General features: G+C 35.7%; 1 protein-coding gene across 1 annotated transcript in view; it reads left to right on the plus strand.

Moving 5' to 3' along the window:
• The window catches only part of CPEB3 (cytoplasmic polyadenylation element binding protein 3), a 79,968-nt gene that overhangs the window by 16,449 nt on the left and 38,885 nt on the right, over positions 1 to 24,634 (plus strand). The window contains exons 3-4 of the mRNA XM_010192838.1: positions 5,548 to 5,638; positions 16,512 to 16,568. Of these exons, the coding sequence (XP_010191140.1) occupies positions 5,548 to 5,638; positions 16,512 to 16,568 (148 nt within the window). The remainder of the gene's footprint in view (positions 1 to 5,547; positions 5,639 to 16,511; positions 16,569 to 24,634) is intronic.

A 24,634-nucleotide genomic window follows, 5' to 3' on the forward strand; every position in this document is an offset into this window, starting at 1 on the left:
TGCTAGAACAGAGTGAGCGAGCCCAGTTTAAAACAGTGCTGGCATTTTACCCTGTATTTATTCAAAGCCGTGCTTCCATTGACTTCAGCTTTAGTTGGCAAGGCTTCGCAATCCTGTGCAGCCAAATCCAGGCTTGTGTCAGGCACAGAAGAATGAAGCACAGCAGTGGCCACAGTGAAGAAGTTAGCATTGATAGGAAAGTTACTTAAGCCATAAGAATTTTAACCATTCTCCAGGATCTCATCTCTTCCTTCTGATCAAAAGGAAGACATGCAATGTCCCAGAATCTAGTAAGTAAAAATTGCTGAGACTTCTATGCGTCTAACTGGTGTTTTGGTATTATCCTGGAAACAGTTAATAGTTCAGTGAGTGCAGGCCGTCTTGTTGCTCAGCACAGTTGGGCTGCGTTGTGCCACATACTGGTGCAGGAGGGTCGAAAATCTAGGGCAGCATGAAAATGCAGAACACCAAGATAAATTACTGAAACTGAGTTATTGTTCCGAATATAGGAAGCCTGGAAACTTAATAGGAAGTCAGTTAGCAGATGGACTGAAATATACAGACACAGGGAAATGTTGTCTTTGGAAGACTCCAGGTACCTGAGATTTTGCTGCTTGAATACTGAAAAATGGGCAGATCAGGTGTATCTCTCAGCTCAATGTGTATTTTATGCTACAGATACATATGACCATGCTAATAAGCGTTCAACACATGCATAAAACACATGCATAAATGCATGGTTAAGGATTTTGAGTATGGATGATAGATAGGCTTGGGCAACATGTGTTAGATTCCTGACACACCTCAGGGTAAAACTTTTCACTTTGTGACTGTAGGTTAATCAACTAAAGGTCAAGTGTCTCCACTGCCATAATCCTCTGGAGAGACAGAAGACAGATGCAGCTTCAGTTTCTGGAGCAAGGTGCATGTTCTCCAAGTCTCTGTCATGGACTATGTTGGTCATTTCCTTTTTTAGTTCATTTGTTCCAATTACTTTGGGTTACCTGTTCAAGCTGGAAGAGGTGGTGAGGAAGCCAGGCTGTATTAATGTCCACTTAACACCTATTATGGCCCCAGCTTTAGATCTTGTCTTGGCTTTGTCATCCATAATGTAGTCATATATTCTTTTCTCATTCTTTACCTTTCCCTCGTGCCAGTAAAGATATGGTTTGTGTATCTACTGGGAAGGAAGTGAAGTGGTGCTAGGTATGCCTTGCCCTTACATGCCCATGCTCTTGAGTCTAATGGGGGCAGGACAAAGCTCACCACTTTACAGAGTATGACAAAGGGAAAAAGTTATTCTGATTTCAGATGATACACGTGCACATCAGTTACAGACTTCAGGTAGTTCTAAGTAATCTTTGTTTTATAATTAAGATAATCCTTAACTTTAAGAGTGTCTTTTTCCCTCTTGGAATTTGCTGACACACTGATTACACCTCAGCCATCTCCTGGAATAAGCAACGCAGGCGTCTGTCCTAGAGAGAAATAGACCTCTTCAAAGCACTGTTTTGATTAATTTCTGGAGCTGGTTCATTATGCATATCGGTTGGAGACTGGAGACCTCTGAAAAATTATTGTGGTTGTGTAATTAAAGACTAGTGTAATACAAATGCACGAAAGTGTAAAATGGAGGTAAAATGCAAATTGCTGCATTTTCTCATTTTATTTCATTGTCTTGACTCTGCAGATACTTTTTTGGCAAAGTTACTGTTTGGTTGGTATTTTTAATTATCAGACAGATTTTAGACACTGTATTTTGTGACCTTTTTAATCAGCCTTGCAAGTAAAATGCTTAAAGGTAGAAAGTTGAGACCCAACTTCAGCTGGAGGTCCATTTCAATTAAGAGATTTCAGAAGTCTTATCTTGTATGTGCATTTGTAATTTTTCACTATGCTTAACATATATACACTTTGAGGAAGTCTATGTCATGAATGATCTATGACAGCCAAGGGCTGGGATTTAAAGTTCTGGGACCCATATCTTCTCTAAGAGTTGTTATTACTAAGCTGTTTTTCTTTCTTTCAAGGCTAGAGTATTGTAAGAACTGAAATATGCTGCCACAGACGCCGACACGGAAGGAGCTTCTGTCTGTACACAGCAAAAGTACAATCCAGCAAGGGCAGGCTGGACTTAATCTTTTGCTAGCGTAACGATTGCTGTGTAGCCAAAGGCAGTGCCTTGTAGCTGGAGATTTCTCTTTTGTCCATAATGTAGTTTAGCTAAGTAGATCTTAGGATCTTTGTCTTCTCTGAAAGATCCCAGCAGATTTTCTGGACTTGCTGGATTTTCAAAATGTTTTTCCGAGTTTTTTATTCTGTTTTATCATTCTGTAGTTTATATTTTGATTCCTATTCATGGTCCTAGTCCCAGAACTTCATTACAAAGTTCTCATGTGCTACTAAGGATCTTTCTGAATTGCTTCTGCTGTTGGGATTGTTTGGCGGTAGATCGTCAGCTTATGGAAACAATGCAAAAGGCAAATCCAGGAGATGGAACAGTATCAGCTCCCAAAACCAGGAGAACCTGTTCATGCTTAGAAATAAGGAAACATCATCCTGCACATGTGTGTGCAGAAGCACCAGGAGAAATTGCTGAACTTAGGAAACACTCCTCAAAACTGCTGAGTACAAATGAGTTACTACTGAAATGGAAGCTGTTAAGAAAAATGGCAGTAGCCCTTTTACTTAGGAGCTAGAGTGCTAGCCCTGACTTGTTTGTTTTATCACCAGCACTACAAAATCTGTAGTCGGCATGCGTTATACTTATGTATATGCCACGGCGTACTTGTAAAATCTGTTGTGTCTAGATCTCCTTTGCTTGATTTGGCTTGCTCAAGTACTATAGTGAGAAGTGTTATAATTGCCTAGGTAAAGCGTTTTGATTAAATTGATCTTCCTGTGTCCGGTGTAGGTCCAGTTTCGTCTTGAAAACCTATTACAGGTTTGCACAATCCTTAAAAGGTTAGAAAGAGCCTACTTTGTAGCAAACCTGCACTGTGTAGTCTTGCCTTTGGTGCTGTTTTTTTCCTCCTCTTTTTTCATGTGTGTCCATGTGCACAGCTCCTTGGAAAGCTGAAGAACAAAGTAGGACCTCCCAGGGATTTGCTGCTATAGTAGCATACTTAAAATCTAACATATGTTAATAAAGGATAACTAAATGACATTTGTAGGCTGTGTCCTCTTCTGAACTTGCTCCTTCTGGCCTCTAAGACTGTAATCTCTGTAATGTTTAAAGCTAGAATGAACTACCACTGTGGAAAGAGCAGCAGTCTTGTGCTTTCGCTTTCCTTCCAGTGTTGGTTTTGCCAGCTCAGCTCTGCTACAGCTGTACAGTAAACCAGATCTGAAGTTCATCTGCCTGATGAACTGAAAAATACTTCCCCACCCCTATTTAGGATATCAGCTGTATGCTTGCTTTTCTGTTTTATCTTCTGAAAGATGCCATAGCTCAGTACTGTAACACATGACCTCCTTACACATTCACATTACTTAAAAGATATTTTAAAGAAACAAATAGAAAAAGACGACTAAAATTCTTGTTCCGCGGGTATAATATAGATCCTATTTAATCAAGTTACTAGTATACCACAAGAATGGATTTTCTTTTTTTACGTCCAAGTTACACTTTTCAATCTCACCTTGTGCTTCTTTAAAGAAAGTGACTATGAAATAAAACAAACTATTCCCTCCTACTGCATATTACCAGGCAGAAGGTTGTTTTAACCAAAATAAAGTTTTCTGTTAGGAAGAAAACCAGCAAAACCTCAGGGATTTTTAGTTTGTTTGTTTATTTTGATTTGGGTTTTTCTGGTTTGTTTTTGTTTGTTTGTTTGTTTTTGTTTTCTATTTCCAAGATATATTTTAGATTTTCTGGGCATAAATTTTATTTTATGTTCTATATGTGTTGATCCATTTGGATAGGTGAACAATTACTCTTTTAAATACAGTATACAGATGTTGGCATTCTAAGTAGTTGTAGAAGACAAAAATCATCAACAGTGAATGCTGAAAATCAGTGAGCTCATTTGAACTTCACTGCTTAGCGTAGCTTCTAACAGAAATCAAGTCTTATTCTTTGGACATCATGTTTGACTGCCAAAAAATGCTCAATAGATTAAATAAATGTGTGAAGAAAATAATGCTAGTCCACTTAGAGAAAATACAAAATTAGCATGTCGGAGAAGGAAAGTTGGCTATTCAGTGCAGAGTAGGTAGACTGTGCAAACACTTTTGACAGTAGGAAGATTTGTATTTCAGAGCTTTCTGTAACAGCAAACTTTTCATAATGTGTATTTATTTGACTTCTGTAACAGGAATATTAAAGTTTAATTATACCAGTGGACTCATTCTCTCCTTTAGTTTTATTTAAAGACAAACTAAGAAAAAGAGAGTTCAAGAGAAATTACTGGGACAAAACTTGTGTTACATTTTCTATGGCTACTGTTGCTTCTTGTCTGAGGATTTTAAATTTTATTCCTTCAAACAAGAAGATTACCTTGTAGTAACCAGCATGTGAAGAACATTGTTTCAGGAATTTTGGGGGTGTATTACAATGAAGGCTTCAGTTTTCACAGTAGAATGTTATACCACTTCTTATTGACTGTGGCTTAATATAGTATACAAAGCAAAACTGCTATCTCTTACATACCTGTGCTTTCCTTTTTTATGATAGTGATGAGAATAAGAAAATTAATATCATTGGAAACTAACTGGCTGCAAGGGCACTGTTCTGTGATGCTGTCTCGTTACGTACAGTGTTCGAGACATGAACATGAGTAGACTGCTCCCTCTGTAAGATTGTTCCTGAACTGTGAAACTAGTTATTTTAATAGGCCTGCTGAAGGTTGTTTTGGTTTGTTTTTTTCTTTTTCTCTTTTACTTACTTAAATAGAAGCAGAACTACAGTGAATTAAAAATGAGAGATTCAAACAATACAAACCAACTCTTACTCAGGTTTTTGTGTGCCCTAGTCTGAAAGTGTTTCATATCCTATCTTGCTTTTTGTTTAGTCGTGCATCTAGTGCACTTCCCTTACACCTGTGAGGTTCGTGGTAGGCGTTTGAAGAATGACTTGCTACTTTCTGGAACAAATGTGCCTGCTGGCACCTTGAGCATTGCTTGCTTCTGCTCTGATGTTAAGGTAGCGCTGTGACAGGAGGCACATGATGAAGCTGTAAAACAAAAATCTCTGAAGCGATTTCACTTCTCCAGTGTAAACATTAATATCGCTTTATTTCAAAGTTCTTACTTAAAGGATATTTTTAGAATTAATTATTATTGCTACGTATATTTTTAGAAGTATTTAAAGGCTTCTCTGCATAGCTGTACTGGTGAAAGCAGCAGCTGCAAAATGAAAGGTGTCATTTTAACAGCTGTAGGCTTATATTTATAAAATTTTTTTGTAATATGAAAAGTACTGTCAAGAAGAAATGTAAAACTGGATGCTAGAGTTTTATAAAATAAGAAATGAGCCTGTCTTAGAAAATGTTTTTTTTCTATAACAGTCTTTCTTTCCCTTTTTTTTTTCTTTTCTTTTCCTTCCAGGACCGGAATAGGCCCTATGACACTTTTAACTTGCACTCTTTGGAAAATTCCTTAATGGATATGATAAGGACTGATCATGAGCCTCTGAAAGGTAAACACTACCCTCCCAGTGGCCCACCAATGAGTTTCGCTGATATAATGTGGAGGAATCATTTTACAGGTTAGGAATATTCATATGTCCATGCTTGCTTGGTGTTTAAACAAAAATCAGCTTTTCAGTATTGCTATAAACATTTTGCTAATGAATGAGTTGTCAGTTATGTAAAACTTCTGTTTTCTCATCTTAAGTAATAATCTCTACCACAGGAAAATGAGGTGAAATGTGTATGCATTTATTATAAGTGCACAATCATAATATTATCTAACTGGCATTTCCAAAACTTGCTTTTGTGTATCAGCAAATTTCACAGTTGAGTCTGCTGCTGCAGTCACTCAGTTCAGAAAATGTGTAGTGCCATGAGTCCAGTTATGTTCAACATCTTATTAAAAGTTAATACTACTCTTATTTTTCAATCATCAGCTAGTGTACAGGGCTCTAAAACAACCACTGCATCAAGCTTACTCTCTACTAATCTAGTTGTTTCAGATTTCTTTTAAAAAGATGTATTGTAATTTGGATTTCAAGCTGTTAGGAGGAGCCAAAAGCTATCAGATGTTGTTAAGTGCTGGGAAAGTTTTTATTATTTATGCTACTAAATTGTAAACTACCAGGTGTAGCATTGGTGATGAAGTAATTTCTAATACATAGCTGATGCTGAATAGTGAAAGGTTGTGGTAGCATTTCAATGATAAAATATTCCTGATCAGCCGTACAAACCTGAGCATGGAAAACATGAAAAAGATTAGATTGGAAAATGTATTACTCTAAAAAAAGACTTTAACATCATATAAGTGCAATTTTGCTTATACTTTTATTATTGTCTCTTTATTACAATTTAAAAATGTTTTTTGATCAGAATATTAGTACATAAAATAATAATGGATACAAATTATTAATTCTTTTGTGGTGTTGGACCGTTCTATCAATAATGAATCGCAATACTCAGCTGAGCTAGTCTGTAAGCATTGCAAGTGCCATATCCCACAGCTGCATCTGTTGTAATGCTATTTAACGCTGGTGTTTTGCATGAGGTAGAAATGTAATTCTTGGTTTCATTAAGCATCTTTATGCTTTTCAAGAGAAGTATCCTTTCCAAAACAAACTTAGTATTTTCATCTCCACTAGGTTGTCGATTTATGGAGACTGACTAGTTTAAATGGACATTTGAAAGCAGAAGGAACTGTTTGGTTTTACTTCTTGAATAGAAGGAAAGAGCTGGGTATTAATTGTAAAATTTGAGTTGATCTTTTCATTTGCCAGTGGGACTGTTAGCTTTACTTTTTCTCTGATATTTCTCTTGCTAACTGGATGTGCTCTTTCTCACTATCTCATTTTCTCACTCGATGCTGCTCAGCTGGTTTTGCTTTCCTGCCTCATTACTTAGCTCTCTTCCAGCTTCCAGATCAGCAACTGTTGGAGCAGTCTTGTTTACTATTAGTTATCTGTCTCTGCCCAGCTGGTTTTTTTCCCATCGATATAGTTAATTCCCTGTCTTGCTTTCTTTTTCTCCTCCCTCTAACTACAAGGCTTACGTTGCTAATGTCCAGCCTTGGCTTGACCTGGCGTGCACTTTCCTCTACTCCTGTTTTCACAGTACGCAGCGTGACTGGCAATATTCATAGGAGTGGCTGTTTCAGGACATGTTCATTCTCCCTTCCAAGAAGTGTTGTTTTCCTCTGTGTTAAACAGATCTACATTACTATTTTAACCAAATCCTTTTGATAAAAAGCTATTTTTCTGCAAACATCGATCCACTCCTCAAGTCACTTTCTTATTGCATTTTCCTTGTTGCTTTTCCCATTAAAATTTGGTCTTGACTCTTTCTGTGTACCTTCAACTTTCTGCTTTTCCACTGCCAAAGATGCAGAAAGATTTTAGCTGCTGTCCTTCTCTGCACCTTTATCAGATTTCACTTAATCTTGTTTTCCAAACTCACTTGCTTTTTTCTTATTTATCCTACTCTCCTCTGGCTTCCCTCTTTAAAGCAGCAGCACGTTTTAGTCTGTGATTGACTTGAGAAAGTGAGTGATCATCTCTGCTTGCTTTTGCTTGTGTCTTAAGTCATTGTCACATTGTCATTTATTTTCACCTTGATGCTTTTTGAATATACTGGTTATGTACTTCAGCTTGATTCTTCATTTCCTCATAGACATTCCTGTGTGATTGTCTTGTGTGTGAAATTTCAGCTGCTCTTTCTGGAGTCTTACTAACTTAACCCAATTTCAGAGCTACTTCCTCTTCATTTTACCTCCTCTGTCTTTCATAGTAAACTGGATGTGTGTTTTCGCTTTAAATCTTTCCTCCCTCTGGCATCTGTGATTGTGCCTGCTTAGGTTTTGTGCAGTTTTTATTCTGTAGATAAAAAGTAAAACCACCACAAAAATCCTGGTTTACAAAACAGACAAAGAAAAAATAATGAGATAGTTTTCTAATTTAATTATTCACCTTTTGGTAAATGAGCCTTGATTTCTCAAACAATTTTAGCTAACAGTGCTTACATGTCAGTTTGCCTTATATTTACTATCCAAATTTTAAACAGAAGGGGTGAAAAGATGAGTATGAAAAGCATCTGATTTTGAAAACACAGAAAGATTCCATTCTAGAAAAGCTATACCTGTCATGGAGCCTCAAATGCATGTTATAAAGTCAGTGCAGCTATTTCAGGATCATTTCAGCCTGCTGCTGGCAACAAAGTCTTCAGCACACACATATTTTTAGAAGTACTGTCTGTATATGTATTCATGAGTAAAATATTGTAGGTGGTTTATTTGAAGTTTGAAACTTTGCTTGGAACGTAGCCCCTCTTGGCATATGTGCCCCCTCACAACCCATCAGATCACTTGAAACAAAAAATAATTATCTTGGGTGTAGAGCAAGGGTTCTAGATCAGAATGTGGGCAGGAAGGTTAGCCGTAAGAGATTCTGATGGGAAGACTAAATTGACTTGGTTCTGGGATGTTTTCTTCTTCTTTTGGTTTATAAGTTCTTCATGCTCTGTGTTGTTCAATGGAGGTAGTGGAGGAGCTCAGGTAAAAAGGAAGAGTCTGTCCTCTCTTTTGTAGCATTTGAAGCTTCATACGTTCTCCAAGTCTGAACTATGATCAGACTTTGTCCTGCGGACCATGGAAATTGAGTTTGTTTCATGTTCACTAAAGCAGGTCACTTTTTTAAAAGCGTGATCCACTTGGTCTTGGGACAGTGTGTGATTAAGTGACTTTTTCTTTTTTGGGAGGGGATGTTACTTTTAAAGTATGGAACAAGAGAAAGGCTGAAAGGTTGTTAGTGCAGTAGAAATGGACTAATCCTCAGTCTTGCAGTATCGAATTTACACTGAGTGAGTGCGAACTCAGTCTGATTGGCAGGCTGGCTTGGTGCTCTCCAGCTAGGAGAGCTAGGGTCACTTAGTTCTTTTTGGGTGTTTCTTGCTGTAAGAGAGATTTGATACCTAGCTCTGAGGTTTCTGGACTTGGATAAATTACCAGCTTATCCTTCAATGTTTCATTTTATCTCAAGTCCAGTTTTGGAAGAAGGGATTCCGTTTCAGTTCTTATTCTGTTTCTGAAACTGACTTTTCTCAACTTTTCATATCAGATAGGGGTACCCTGCTGTAGGTTCCTGTCTTTCTGTCCTCACAGTCTGGGAACTGTGTAACTTTACAAATTGTTTGCCATTTTCATGCTTGCAGATCTAAAGACTGTAAACTCATCAAAAAGGAAGTCTCATTCTCTTTTCTCCCAAGACAGTTAGGCAGATTTCCTTACCTGCTTTCTCTGCCATCAACATCAGCTTCAACATTTTTCTTCTCTTTCAGTCGAGACTTATAAATCCTTTTCTCCTTTCAAAAAGGAGGCGGAAAAAAAAGAGGAAAAAAAGCAAAGGAATTGTTAAACTTGTTCTAGTTAAAGACTAATTGCTGTTTATGGTCGAGGGTATCTGGCTGTTCCCTGTGTCAGTCATAACTGGGCCTGTATGACAGAAGTGTGCAATATTTTCTAAGATGTTTTTCCTGAATGGTCTTACTTATTTTCTGAGTTGCCAATAAAATGTTACGCACTACAAAAACGTAGGAGAGTTTTGATTTAATGAGGAAAGGATACATCTGCAGTATTTTATAACCTGTTGGTATTTAAGTACTGCTTCTACCTAATGCTATAGTGCAAAACTGAATTATCAGAATAGCTATGGGTAGATTCTACTTAGTACTGACCAAAACGTTTACTTCCTACATCAAAGTCTCTCCTGTCTATGGTGTAATATGTCACCGTTGCAATATGTTTATCTGTGTCAAACTATTGCGTTACAGCACACACAGAGCCATTCTGATCTATAAAAAATGTTTTGATCAGTAGTAACTAGCAGCTGCCTTTGTTCTATTTTTAAATAATTAAATATTTCAGCTGTGTTAGGTCATGTGCTGTGCACGTGTGCTACTGACAGGTTATGAAACGGAGTCAAAATATAAAGTTGAGGAGAGAAATTGTGTCCCTTTGAAATATTTATTTTAAACTTAGTGTTGCGGTAGATAACTAATATTTGGGGTTTATTCTAAATCATAATGGAAACAAACTTTGTAATGTGCAGATTTCCAACTACCAGAGTTTCAGAGGTTTTTATAAAGTATCAGTGTGACACATCTTCACATATGAGTATTTGGAGACAACACGTGTCTTTAGGAGAATTTCAAGAATAGGCTTCATTAAAACTAATTTGAATGGATATCATGCTGTAGAGGATACATAAAATATGTGCTGTTTATGTAATAATATTTCAGTAGAATGTACATGTTCCCTATCTTAGCATTTGTTGTTCTGAGATTATCTGAGACTTTGAATACAAATTACAATAGTTCCGAGTTAGAAACAGTGTCTGTGGGGAAACTTTTTATCTGGATTTTCAGTACTCAATATGAATGACCCCTCTCTATATTTCCACCGACGTTACTGGGGTTACTACTTTATAACTATTTTAAAGACTGTATCGGGTCATATGAAAACTAAGTAAAATTTAAGATTCCGTGTTTACATTTAACTTAATGTAACTTAATATGTTGCTTATGAGGTTTGACAGCAGTGTTTGAAGATTGTATGCAATATAGACAATTTCTGTAGTAAGTATAGAATGAACCGTTACTTTTCCATCTTGATCTGCAGTTAAATGTCTGCCACCGGATCTTGTTCAGAATTGTTCATAAGCTCTTTGTAAGCAAAGCAGTAAGTTTGCTACACGATCTGAGGGAAGTGAAGGTGAACGGATCATATTTGTGTTTGCAGTCAGCAACTGAACACAAAGGTTGTGCAAATAGAACAAATGTTGTCATCCGAGTCCTAGAAATGGTGCCACCCAGTTAGAGCTTTCTGCAATGCTTTTGTTAGGAAAAAAGTGCACTGTAACAGCAATTCTCTAAATCTTGATGCTCATCAGACACCTTTCTGTAAATGCACATGAAAACCAGAGTGAGCAGGCAGATGTGTTTGCACATCTATTTGTGTGTAAAATCAGGCCACTTAAGCTAATCCTTTTAAAGGAAATATACTCTGTTTCCTTTCCATTTGAAACTCTGCTTATGTAAGAGAATATTCCCTTTTCTGTAGTTTTTGTTTTGTTTTATTTGGCTTTTTTGTTTGTTTTGGGTTTGTTTTGTTTTGTTTTGTTTTCCAGGACAGAATATGACTGTTAAATGGTTCATATTTCTTAAATTAAAAAATTGCTTTCTTCAGTGATCCTGTAGTATGATCATACTTCCTAATTTCCTGCTGTCATCCAGCATGTTCTCATCTTTGACCTGCTGAATCTGTTTTCAAAAGGATTGGTGGGGGTTTTTTGTTTGCTTTGTTTAGTTTAAGGAATGGTGATACAGATATTTTCTTCTCTTTATTTGCATTCTTTTATTGTACTATTGAAGAGTGACCTCAAGCTCTTTTTCTTCTTTCTTCTTACTTGTCTGCTCTTTGGAGGGTTTTGTATATTATAGCACTGCTTGCTAATGGAGAAGTCTACTTTCATATGTGTTTATTTTATTTCCCCCAAACTCACCAGTAAGAATACCAATATTGCTTTTTTGAGTGCAATTCTAGAACTACACGTAGAATGGGTGTACGTGTACTTATACTTTTCTACCCCTTACAAGTAAAGGCAAATTTCTTTTTATGTTCATCAGGTCTTGATTCGAAGTACTAATATTTTTTAAATATAACTGTTTCCAAGCTAAATATGTTTGCACTACTTAAATATATGCAAGACTGTTGTGTTTTAGTGGGGCAATGTAATTTACTTATGAAGAGTGCATTTCGTTGTAATGTATATGCTGTTTTATTTTGTAGGTTGCTTTCTTTACTGATTATATATATTTGTTTATGCAGTGATAGGAAGAAGTTAGTATCAGCAAGCATTATTACTGATATTTAAAGCTGATCATTATATACTTCTCTTCACATTGCCACAATATATATTTGCACAGTAAAAATATATACGTGCAAACACAGTAATAGTTCTTCGTATTTCCCTTCTGGTATTTTTTTTCTGCTGTGTATGTTAATGTGTAAAAGATATGTAAGTCCCAAGCAGGTGTTTAAATTGTGGGTGTGAATAAATGGCAGATAGACTTAAAAAAAGGAGGCAGGAAGGGGAAAGAAGAAAGAAAAAACAAAGCTCTTCAGGGAGTTACCTTTTATTTTATAATTCTTCATCCAGACCCTTGCTTACGCAGTTCTTGCTTTTGAAATTGCCTTGTTGAGTTAGCGAAGCATCAGCTTCAGGTGTCTGTATTATTGGGGGAAGAGGAGAGAGAATGGTCTGAGGCCTAATCTGGTAAAAATGAATAAGATTCTTATATACACATACACGTTTCATGCTTTTTGGCCAATCATGGAGCAAAGACTTGTGGTTGAGCTCCAAATAACTATTGCTGTTTTATAATGCCTTTTGTTGGCACCAACTTTGAAATCATTTGATGTAAGAATGATAAAGGAGGTTTTATTACTAAGGAAGTATAGCAGACCTAGTCCTGTTGCCAGTTTCATTTGACCTTGCCACTGCAGTCTCCAGCCATAACTTGTAATGGATATCACAATGATCTTAAGAACTACGTGAGCGGAAGGGAAGTTCTTATTCCCAGTAAGAAAATTAATAAAAAGAGAAAATTAATTCAGAAATCTCTTAAAACAAAAACAGTAGTTATACATCTGGAACTGGTTAATTACTGGTGTTTCTTTCAAACATGGGAAAATAATGGTAATAACAGCACATGCATACAAAGATTAAATAAAAAATTAGTTTTAGACTTAGTTGTAAACAGATTGTGCTCATAAGCTTGAATATCTGCTAAAAATCATCAGTTTTAAAGTTGAGATTAAGAGGACCACTGTAGGAAAGCCTGGCACTAGACACTGTCAAAAAAACCTGCAATAGTGGTGGAACTGTGCCTGAAACCCGGGTTTCTTAAATGACATTGTTTCTCAAAACTGTTCATGTAACTTGAAATTATCTGGACAGTTTGAAAAATAAATCCAAACCAAATTATCTGTTTGTTAAAGATTTGATAAAGAGATTTATAGGTGGGAAGGATGTACTTCCTGAAGTTACTGGAAGGATTTCAGAATTGTTTCCAAATAATGACCCTTTTCTGCAAAGAATGAGATCAAGTTAAATTCCATATAACATCATCTTATTTCTAATGTAATGGAGAAGATGCATATACTTGAGATGTGCTCTAGAAGGAATCGGGCTCTCTGCCATGACAAGCATGATACTGAACATGCAGCAGAGCAGTCGGGCAGCCCAGCCAGAAAAGTCTTTCCAAATACTGTTAGAAGAGAGAATTTAAGGAATTTAATGACATAAGAGATACAAAAGAGCAGCCTGGACTGTACAAGAACCATTAAACCCCTGTTTATGCTCTGAAATGTTTAAAGAGCAAGAAGTATACAACTGGATGATTATTTTTTTTAAATTAGGAATTGAAAAGACTTATGTAAGAGAGTGATTATTCTTGCAGCCTAACTGCAGTGATATAAGTGTGTGTTGTAAAAGCACATAATTGAAAATATTCTCAGTAGGTAGCTATGAAACCAAGACAGGCAAATTGAAAACGGCAGATGTACACTGAACACAAGTACTGGGGGTGTTGTTACTGGAAGGGCTCCTGTTTATTACTTCAGTGAACTGCTGAAGTCCATGACTTCTGTGCTCTATCTTCTCTCTCTATGTTTCTGTTTATTGTGCTTAAGATTCTTGAAAAGTAGAAATTTTTTCCAGATATTTCATTTTAAAATTGTGATTAGCAATATGTGCTTAGATAGACTTCATCAAGGTCCAGGTAGCACACATGTGCTTTTCTTAAAATTGACTGTTTCTGATAGTAATTGCTTTGTTTAGCCCAAGTATATCCTTGAAAGTACATATTCTTAATTACTTTTCACTGTTTTACATTGCACCTTTAAAGGAATAAATTTGTGATTTATTTTTTGTGCTCTCTTCTTGTTTCTTAGATAGTTATGCAGTTTTGTAATCTGCATATGCCTTCTTTTTTAAATTGAATAATTTGTTTTGAAGTGCAAGATATTCAAATATTGTAGCTAATATTGTCAGGCTGTAGTGTTATTGGTAAATAATTATTGGTGCATTACCAGTCTGTTTTTAATACAGGTGCCTTTTGAAAGTATTCCATTAATTTGTTTCTATAGAATTGCACTAGAGGACCTTTGAAGAATCACAGAATTATCCCATGCTGTTGCTTAGCTCAGTGTGAGAACTTGTCCTTCTGCTTGTGCTGCTCTGTATTTTCTCCTCCTCTTAAAAGATAGCTGACAAGAACTGTTTAAAAATAGCAGGCCAAGGCCAGGTGACAAAATGTCACACAAGCAGCACCTGGTCCAGTGACAGCCTGGAGGGAGGAAAAAACAAACCCAGATGTCGCAGACATGATTCTATTTCTGAAGGTGGTCAAACAGCAGAATTTCAGCTTCAGCAAAGGAAAGGGCCCATCCAAGCATTATGCACTCCAGTTTTACTCTGGCTTTCTCATAGCAGTTCCCTTTTTTCTATTACAAGTATTAGTTTACAAGTATAGATTATTATATACACCTTTTCACCAGTAATACCTCTAACCTCACACTCATTATTAATATTGCTGTTCAGGAGAAGGGAATGAATGTCAATCTGGCAAGATTTCTGAAATATTTTAGCGCAAGCTTATACTAACTGAAATAATAGCAGCTTTAATGTTTCTGCAGTGCTCGGTTAATGTGACAGTATATATAGGAGAATTATGCCTGTAGTTAGGAAACCTGAAGTAGTTAATGAAGAACTCTTTAAAAAGCTTTGCTCAAGGAGTTGGAAAGTAAAAATTGAAATTTTATTTACCTTCCTGCTGCCCCTGCTTCTTTCTGGAGGTGCTGTTTGCTTCACAGCTTTACTATTGCAGCACTTTTTTCTGAAAAAAATGAGAAAATAATAATGTGAAGAAAATACATATTTGCTTTTCTTAAACTGCTTGTGACTTAGTTTCAGAAATGTGTAGTGAAACTTCATGTTGCATCTGTTCAGAAATGATATTCGTTACAGCACAGCAGTCTCTGTGACTGGCTATAGAAGACTTTAGTTCTGATCAATAACTTAAAAATGTTGGAGAAGATTTGCTTTATTTCTGCTTTGTCAAAGCTTATTTGTTAAAACTTGGTTTTGCAGAAGTATAGGAACATAACGGTCGTATTGAGTTCAGTATGGTGAGTAGGTCTTGAGCTCCCATATTTGAGTGCCAGCGTAATGAAGAAATGCAAACCGCCTGCTTCCTTAGCTCCAAAATGTAACCACAAATCTAGAGGTGTGGAGAGCACATGAAACAAATTACAACACTTAAAGAATTTTTTAATTTGGCTGCAATGATCTTTTAAAATCTTTTTTTCAAACAACGTCCAATACCAATTACAGCTTTCAAATTCTGTCGGGGAGCTTAATTTTAAAAGTTCTGTTACAAAGTTTCTTCAGGGAAAGTTTTTAATGCTTCAGCTCCGGTGACTAGTATCTGAAACGTATCTGAGTAGTAGTAGAGTTGGTTCATTTTTTTGACAGTAAGAGTAGATTTCAGTGGACGAGATCTCCTTTGAAACAAAGTAACCATGTGTGACTTTGTTCCCACTTCCAGTTCCTGAAGAGAAATCCTAAACAACCTTTCAGTTGTTAAATCTCATGTGAGAAAACGGGTTCCGTTTGCATCTCTCTAGCTTCCTGGGAACCGGGACCAGCAGAGCTCATTTGAATTTCGTGGTGAACATTCTGTATGTGATGGTCCCATATTATGGGTCAAGAATAAATACTTTTTAGTATATATGAATGTACTCCATGAGAACAACATTCCAGTATCTTATCTCAAACAGTACAGGACAGCAGATTCTTAGGGAAGAACGCAAGAAGAGGGTAAGCACTGTGTCGCCAGTGACCTGTTAACTCGAGAGCTTCTGGTGTCACAGGTAGTATGGAAAATAGTGATCTATTTTTACCAGTTAGGTGCAGTTTTTGTCATGCTGTACTTGATATTTGAAGCCTACTATAAATGGCATAACTGCAGCAATGTTGAACTTTGAGGCCTTATTTTGAAAGGGAAAACAATAGTTTCCTAGTGCAAAGCAAAGGATGTATTTGAAAACATTTATTTATTTTGTGATTTTTTTTCAGTATCTTACGTACTTAACACTAAAGGTACTACCGTGTTAAATGTCTTAAATGTGTGTTCTCGGGAAGTTGTCTTCTGTAGATGAAAGATTCAGCTACCCTGGCTGTTCAACCCCTTTAGCAAAAGTTTCATATTAATGACTTTAATTTAGTTTTGAAATAAAAAGATTAAAAATAGCTTTTGTTTACATTGCAGGGCGTATGGGAATAAACTTCCATCATCCAGGAACAGACAATATTATGGCTCTTAACAGTAAGTAGTTAATATTTAGTGACTAATATTGTCACATTGAATATTTACTGTGTATGCAGCTGTACAGTCAGACATAAATATGCGTAATAATATTTGTGTGGAAGTGTATGTGCACTATCTTAAAATTATTTTTATAAATCAATTGTCTCTCATTCTATTGGCAGAATCGGTGAATCTTTATATTAGCTTTATAATAGCTTTACGTGTTTTACTGGAAGCTTCATAATACCTGCTCTTGCTAATATTGCAAAACAATCTCTGTTGTTCCCTCTTCTGTGGGTGTGTATAATCTGTGACTTTGATTTCCGATATCTCTCCAGACATTTTTATTTTTGTTGGAAAGTTACGAGTTTTGCTTACAATTTGCATACAGTTACATAGACCGGTGGAGTTTACTTAGTTGGTTTCAACATTATGTAGACAAGACTGGAGAGAATGTTTAGACATCTCAAAGATGAGGAAAAAAGCATGGGTTTGAACTTCACTGAAAGTTTATTGCTTTTGTTTGTGTTAGAAAATAAAAATAAGCTTTAAAAAATCCAGTCATGAACATATGCATTCCAAAACTCCTGCCAAACATCTGGAAGCTCTGGAGACAGCCTTGTACCATGTAGTGGAGGGTGTGGGGGATGGGGTGTTAGGCACCACCAGCATAGCGTAGAACTGAACTGTGCAAATCAAAGCATAGGTTTTGTCCACGTAATCCTAAGAAACTCTATTTTGAAATATCTGTTTTCGCTTGCAATGTTGTGTTAGCGATGTTAGGATTCATTTACTACGTTCTCAAAAATTTTTTGCCTTGCACTGTCTATGTATGTTAAATTGTATATAGTTGAAGACTGCAGGGTTTTTTGTGTAGTACCAAACAGAATTAAAAAAAATTATAAATGTGAAGAACTGAAAATTTTTATTAGACAGGATGCAACATCTGGCTGTAAATCCCAGCTTTCGGAACCTAGGAAACTTTGCTCGTGCTCTTCTTAGTTTTACACTGTTAATTATGAGGTAATATTTTGCAGAGTTTCTGTTGTCATAGTTGTATACATGCCCCTTTTTCTTATGGGCACATGAAATTATGGGAAATCAAGTAATTAACTGGGAGAAATCCTGCATTTAATTACAGATTTTATTAAAAGAGGAAGCTGTTCACGTGAGTGTGAATGCGTGTAAATAAGTTTTACACAGTACATACAGTGCTGCTGTTTGATGTGAATTCTGGTCTCAGAATGTACTTGTTGTTCTAACATGGGCATTTCAATAAGTTGATTGTAATAGTAATATATTTGTGGAGATGGGAGATTACGATTGAATTTTGAGTTATTTTAAAAAATCAACAGTTACTATGGAATATACAGCAGTATTTCTCACAGAGTTTTACAGAGATTTTTAAAAGAAATTAAAAACTGGTACAAAAAGCTATGCTATATACTGCACTATGTCAAGTCAAAGTTGTTTCATTTTGGGACAACTCACTTTTATCCTAAGTGGATGAATACATTCTATTCTCATTTCTGTGATTGCTAGATAAACTTTAAAAAAAATAGTTGCCTTTTTAATGGAAATAATATTTAAGAAAATATTTCTTCCTTCCTAATTCCTTTGAAGTTTTTACAGCCACTATAAAACCTAATTGTTTGTAAAAAATAATAGTCTTTTGCAGCTGTAGTCCTGGTGTATGGCTAGAAGATTACTCTAACTGAGGGACCTAAACAAAATACATTTATGTGTTTCCAGTATTTAAAATATTATGGGATTATTGAAATATTAACTGTTTCCAGACTTACATAAACCTTGAATCATATATATGCAATTTATGCAAAATAACAGTGATTGTTGTTTGGAATGAGATTCAGTGCAAATCAAAATTCTGGATAAGTTCTCATATATTTTCCTTCGCCCGCATCTCATCTCTCTCCCATTCATTACTAGGCAAGGCCATACCATTTTTGGCCATTACTAAGAGCCCAGAAGCTGGAATTACTGTGCTGGGAAACCTGTAGGTTTTTGCTTTTAAGTCTTTGAAGCATTAAGAATAAAAGCAAGTATTCAAGTACATAAGCTAAAAAAAATACCATAAGTTATTTAAATCCTCTTATGTATGCAACTAAAACTGAGAAATTTAAAATTAAGTCATTCCCATGTGATCCATTACCTGTGCCATGGGGAAATACACGAAGGAAAGTTAGTCCAAGAAGAATTATCGTTTTATGTGCTGCAGTGGTTATGGTTCGGGTTTAATAAAATAAGTAACATAAAATAAAATTAAAATTCCCAAATGGTATTTCATCTAAGTTCATCTAATTTTTGGAACAATTTGGAGAACTTCTATAACTTCTTTAAATCATAATACTTGTAATATCTATATATAATTTCTGTGAAACCAAACACTGTCTGCTGAATCTGCAAATCCAACTGTCACGTTCTATTTGTAGTCATTGCTACGTAAGCATTTTTCTCTTTTCCTGTGAAGACACAGTAAGAATCTTCAAGATTTATTACTTAAAGCTCAATTTCTCACCAGCAGTGTATGCAATCTTTTGAAGCTGGAGGAGAGCATAGGCTCATGCCAAGAACAATGCAAAACTTTACCTCATGCCTTGTAGGGAGAAGGACAGTTTTCTGAGGAGTGTTCATCTCTTTAACTCCTTCTCATCCTTTATGGCAACACTTTCCAACTGTACTTGAGCTGCTATTCTTATTTATTGATTACAGCCTTCTGAAACTGGGGATTCTGTTTGGTTTGAGGGAGTTGGCAGGGCTTAGTGTAGAGCATAATACCACCGTTTTGTTCATTATCATCTCAAAGCACTGAGTTCTGAAATAATGAAATTAGTGAGATAGAAGAGATTACTTTTAAGTGCATAATTATTATGAATCCCTTTTTCTCATTAATGGCATTATGCTTGTGTACACACACAAACTTACATAAGTGTATAAGCATGTATATGTTGTAGAGGTGCTTGAAGTTCTCCATCAAAATTAGGCTTCTGTTGAGGAATGCAATGTTCAGATACTCAGAGAGATCTGAGCATCATCCTAAAGAGCATTTAAACAAAAGGAAGATGCAAATATTTAGATTTGAAACTTTGTGCAAAGGGAAAAAGCTATAGATTTTGTCTATACTAGCTCTAATTGAAATGTCTCTAATTGAAATAGTGTTTTTAATCAAGTAGTGACATATGTTTGTTAACTTTTTAATAATGTCATTCATACTGAACTAAATAGTAGAGCAACTTTTATTAATTTTCATCTACAGCACCTTATTAAATACAACTGATACCGTAATTTCTAGGGACAACGTGTCATAAATCGAATTACTGATTTTATTTATGTAAATTCATGCATAAATTTAAAGAGAAATCTTCTATTGATGATACTTTTTGTAGATGTTTGCAATACTAATTAAAAGTTAAATTTACAATACTAAGCAGAACATGAAAATAAATCAATTTGCTTTGCTAGAATTAACTGTGTCCTGTATCCCCTTTTCACTCCCATTTGCAGTCACACATTTTTGCAGCCATTGCTTCTCTTTGGGAGACACTGGACATTCTCTTGGGCTAGTATGTGCTTCTTTTTAATTATCACTATGAGTAGGGCTAAATGATCAGCATCAGCACTCAGTCACCTACGTGCTAGGTAGTGAGCTATCTTTAGTGCTTCTTGTGAACTCTAGAAAGCCAACAATAAGCCTTGGTGGGGGAGAAGTGTCACAGGTGAAAAAGGGAAATGTGGAATAAACGAGGGTGTGTGATCTTTCTAAGGAAGCCCTGCTCTGTGTTGCTGGGATCCCAAATGAACTTCTGTAATGTGAGTTTAGACTAAAAGTAGTTATACCATCAAATGAGAAAAACCCCTTTGTGAAATGCTGGAATTTTGTTTTTCCTTTAGCTCCTCTGTACAGTGGCTTTGCACTGCTGTGGGGCTTCAAATGCTCCATCTGCTTCCAATGCTCATTCTTGTCTTATATGAAAATGTGTCAGCTGTGAGGTCTGGTGCTGTTTGCTCTCCATCTGACTGTATTCTTCTTTTTATTAGTGTCGTTTAGTTCTGTTTGTTCTGAATAAAATAATTTGAAAAATACATTCAGGCAAAGGTTTGGGACACCTTTTTAGATGTTTGTGTAGAGATTTTATTTTAATTTTATTAATGTAGATGATAATTATGTGGGGAACTCTTCGTGCCATGACGGAAAATGTAATGACAGCAAAAGAATTTAATTTTTTGTTTTGATGCTTCTATTGGTTTTAGAATTACCTTGTCTCCTTAAAGGCTATTGTACTTGAGTCTTCCTATATTCTGATGTACTGTTCTCAAACACATATAGTGTTAAACACAACCAAGTTGCTGAAATAGCACTTAATATTAAAATCTTTTGCCAATGCAAAAGTATGGTATATATGCAATGGTATACCTTGAAATGAACTGCTCTAAATAGGAAGCTTATTGGATTACTTTTATCTTTCAAAACCTTGGGTTGGTGCTTTAATAGCTAATAAAAGCTTGGTTTTTGTAGTGATAGTATTCTGGAAAATGCGCAGCTAAATTTTGAGAGGTGTCCATGTCTTCTAACAGCTTGGTACCTCCCTAGAGGAATTTGCTGAGCTTTCTAGCCCAATTGCCAAGCTGGGTTATTAATGTGTTACTAGCTTATTAGCATATAAGGAATAATATAAAGGAATAAAAGACACTGAGAGAGCTAATAAGGTTTCCAAAACTAGGCCTGATTTAATTGTGAAGAGATCGGAGATTATTTAACTGGAAGGAAAAAAATGAATGACGTGAAGTGTGACATAGCAAAGGCAGCAGGGTTTATAAGAGTCCCAGAGTGTGCAAACTGCCACTTAATACATAACTTTAAGTTTTTCAGAACCAGCTGTACAAACAGCTAGTATCGATGCTGCCTTAGAGGCTGTGAGGTGGTTTAGCTGATATCTCAAAGTCACTTCTATAGTTGTTTAATTAAAAAAAAATAAATAAAGGGGGGACAGGGAGCAGTAAAACGTGCCTTTTAAAAAAATTTTCCTTTCTTCCTTTCAGTTTTTTATATTAGCATTTGCACTTCCTGAGATCTGATTTGGCTGTTACTGAAGACGGTTTCTCTTATCAGTGACTGCTAAAGTCTTTTCCTAGCAGAGGAAGTTCTCTTAAATTTCTTCCTTTTAAGCCAGCTTTGTAGCTCTTTACTACCTTCTTGTTTGTGTTTGGGGTTTTTTTCCCACCACTTTTCCTGCCTCATAACCTCACCAGTGTGCTTTCCTTTCATCTGTGTGATCCTCTCTATTGTGGGTGAGTGCCATCTGTTTCTGCGGAATTTAAGAACAAGATTTGCCAGGCTATTCCACAAGCATTATATATGATGTTAGAAGAGATGAAGTCCGGAATTAGGTTTGGTAGATTTGAAGCAATGTGAAGGAAGTTCATATCAGTCTGGCTGTTAGAAATGTGAGTTTTATCATTAATCCGTTTTTTAAACTAAAACAAATAAATGGAAATAAATAAGCTTCCTCTCCTGCGCAGATGCTTGGCTGCTCAATATGCCTAAGGAAGGAAGACCTAAGCTGTTCGAGTGACAGTTTTTAGTATCAAAAGCAGTTCACATGTTTGATCAAGTGTTTGAGGTCCAGTGTGCGGGTCTTAACCACATACAGCTTGCATGCAGATTGTGTTTTTCCAATGTTGAGATTGAATTGTATATTTATGTCAGCGTATGTCATCAGTTGTTTTAACTGATTGTTGTGCATTCTAGCATTGGGAAAAAAGTGAACCAGAAGGCTGAGGCTGATAGCACCCAATTATCACAGTGCCCATCTGTACGTCCACTATCAGTGGAAACTGAGAACCACATTGTGAACCACTCTTAGATGAGCAATAATTAATCCCAATCCCAAACCCCAAATTATTTGAATTATATGTTTTCTTTCACAGACCTCTTTAAAAAGACTGGAGGATAGAAGTCTTGTTCTTTGTGAACAGCCTTTGAAAAACGAGAAGAAAGAGCATTATTTTCTTAAACAATTTTTTCTGTTCCATTGCTCGTCATGAAAAATAACCCCTCAAATCTCAAATGCTGAAACATGCTGAAGTAAAAATAATTGCAAATGCTATGCCTGAAAAAATGGGATGAGTGTTCTGCAAATAACTGGTTAATGTATTAAAAACTTCCCTTGGAAGCAGATAGATTTCTCTGCACATAAAGCTCAGGACAACAAACATACTATGGCAAGGAACCCAAAAGGTACTATAGTGAACCAAGTTTAATTCTTTATTCTCCCAAATGTAAGTCTTATTTTTTCTCCATACTTTTATGCACACGACTTACTGAGTTTGATCATGTCATGTTCATTTATCAGCTTGCTTCTTATCTAGATAAAATCCAGAAATTGTTATTCAAGAAATAGTATTTCATATGCAGTAAATTAATGCTGGTTCAAGTATTTGCGTCATCTTTGTAAGCAATCTGTTCTTGTCAACCTTGACTCCTATTTTAGTTAGTAAAAATGTTGAATTTATTCAAAACTACATTTATGTGCATATAATTTTTTACATTGTGTCCTACAGGGATGCTGTTATAGCAAAGATACATTGTATAATTGTACTTGGTTCTATCACTTTCTCTCAGCTCATGAATTCATTTTCACTGGCATTATAATTCACTTGTAAACTTCCAGGTCTCTAAGAACTTCAGAAACCTGCTATCCAAAGAAAAGGCTTGACATATTTTCCTTTCTGTTCTTAGGAAATTATTAGACAACTCATAGTGTCCTACAGCAAGTATTGTTCTGAACTGCTGAGTGCTTCAAGGTTACGAGTGAGTTTTCCAAGATAGAAGTAGGATTCTCGTACCTTATAAATCAAGAAAGTTCCCAGTCTTGTCAAATAAACTTTCATTTGAGCTTTCTAGCTCCAAAATTTCGAATCTGGAAATACTAACTTTTTTTTTTCTCCCATAGAGATGATGCTCTTTTAATTCAATTTAAGAAGTGTCTCAAAGACTCTTTTCCTTGAAATGTGTATCTTTGATATTGTGGACACAGTATCATGAACAAGATAATTACCAACAGTGAAGAAAGAACATTTCTGAAAATCTCAAAATGCTTTCTATTAAGTCTTGCATAAAATGTGACAATACAAATAAATGGTGTTGCTTATTTCTGTATTTGAAATTACCTGATCAGATTCACTTTTAGCTATGATATGGAAAGAGTATAGGATCTAGTTCTTTTGAATTTGGATTCCCAAATTTATTATTTTCTTGAAATAACTATTTGATTCATATACAATGTTCAGATCCAATCCCATATTATAATAATCCAATCGAAAAAAATCAGAAAAGAATTCTCACTGAGATCATATGTCAATAATTTGTGAGTCACTGTCTTATTTGGCATAAAAAATATAATGGCTTAGATATTTTAGTTCATCTAAAGAACTGTTCAGTTTATCTAAAGAAAAAATTTTAAGGGGTGTGCCAAACAAGTGAAGATTCTTTTCATGGTCCAACATACTTTAGTAAGATTATAAATGTATCTTCAGTTCTTTAACTGTACAGAGTCCTTCCAGTAAGGAGCATCATGCAGTCTTCAGGCCCAAGTACAAATTAATCTTGTCCATACTCCTGTTGAAATCTGTGAAGAGGATCTTTCACAGCTTGTCAGTTTTGTATTGCTGTTAGGATCTGACTTAAAAGTCTACGAATTAATTTGGCAATATTATCTCCTATATAAACATACTGGAAGTACATCAGCTTGTCTGTAGACTTAAGTTACCAGATTTTTAATTAGGTTTTAGGCATTTGAAAAGGTTCTCCAGAAAGTTCTCTTGCAAGTTATTAATTAAGTCATAATGAAGCTGCTGAAAGCTTTTGATCTGCTTGATGCAGCTGAACAACGCTGAAGTTTCTGTACAGAATATTTTTCTTGATGGTAGTGATAGTAACATGCTGAATAAATATTAGCATGTGTTTGATTTGCTTCATAAAAAATTATGTTTTAAGAAGATGACTGTGTATCAGTCAAGCTTGTTAGTTGTTCTGCTGACTTTCTCCCTTGTGTAGCTCACTTTTC

The sequence above is a fragment of the Mesitornis unicolor genome, unplaced genomic scaffold (assembly GCF_000695765.1).
Source record: "Mesitornis unicolor isolate BGI_N332 unplaced genomic scaffold, ASM69576v1 scaffold11509, whole genome shotgun sequence".
NCBI lineage: Eukaryota > Metazoa > Chordata > Aves > Mesitornithiformes > Mesitornithidae > Mesitornis > Mesitornis unicolor.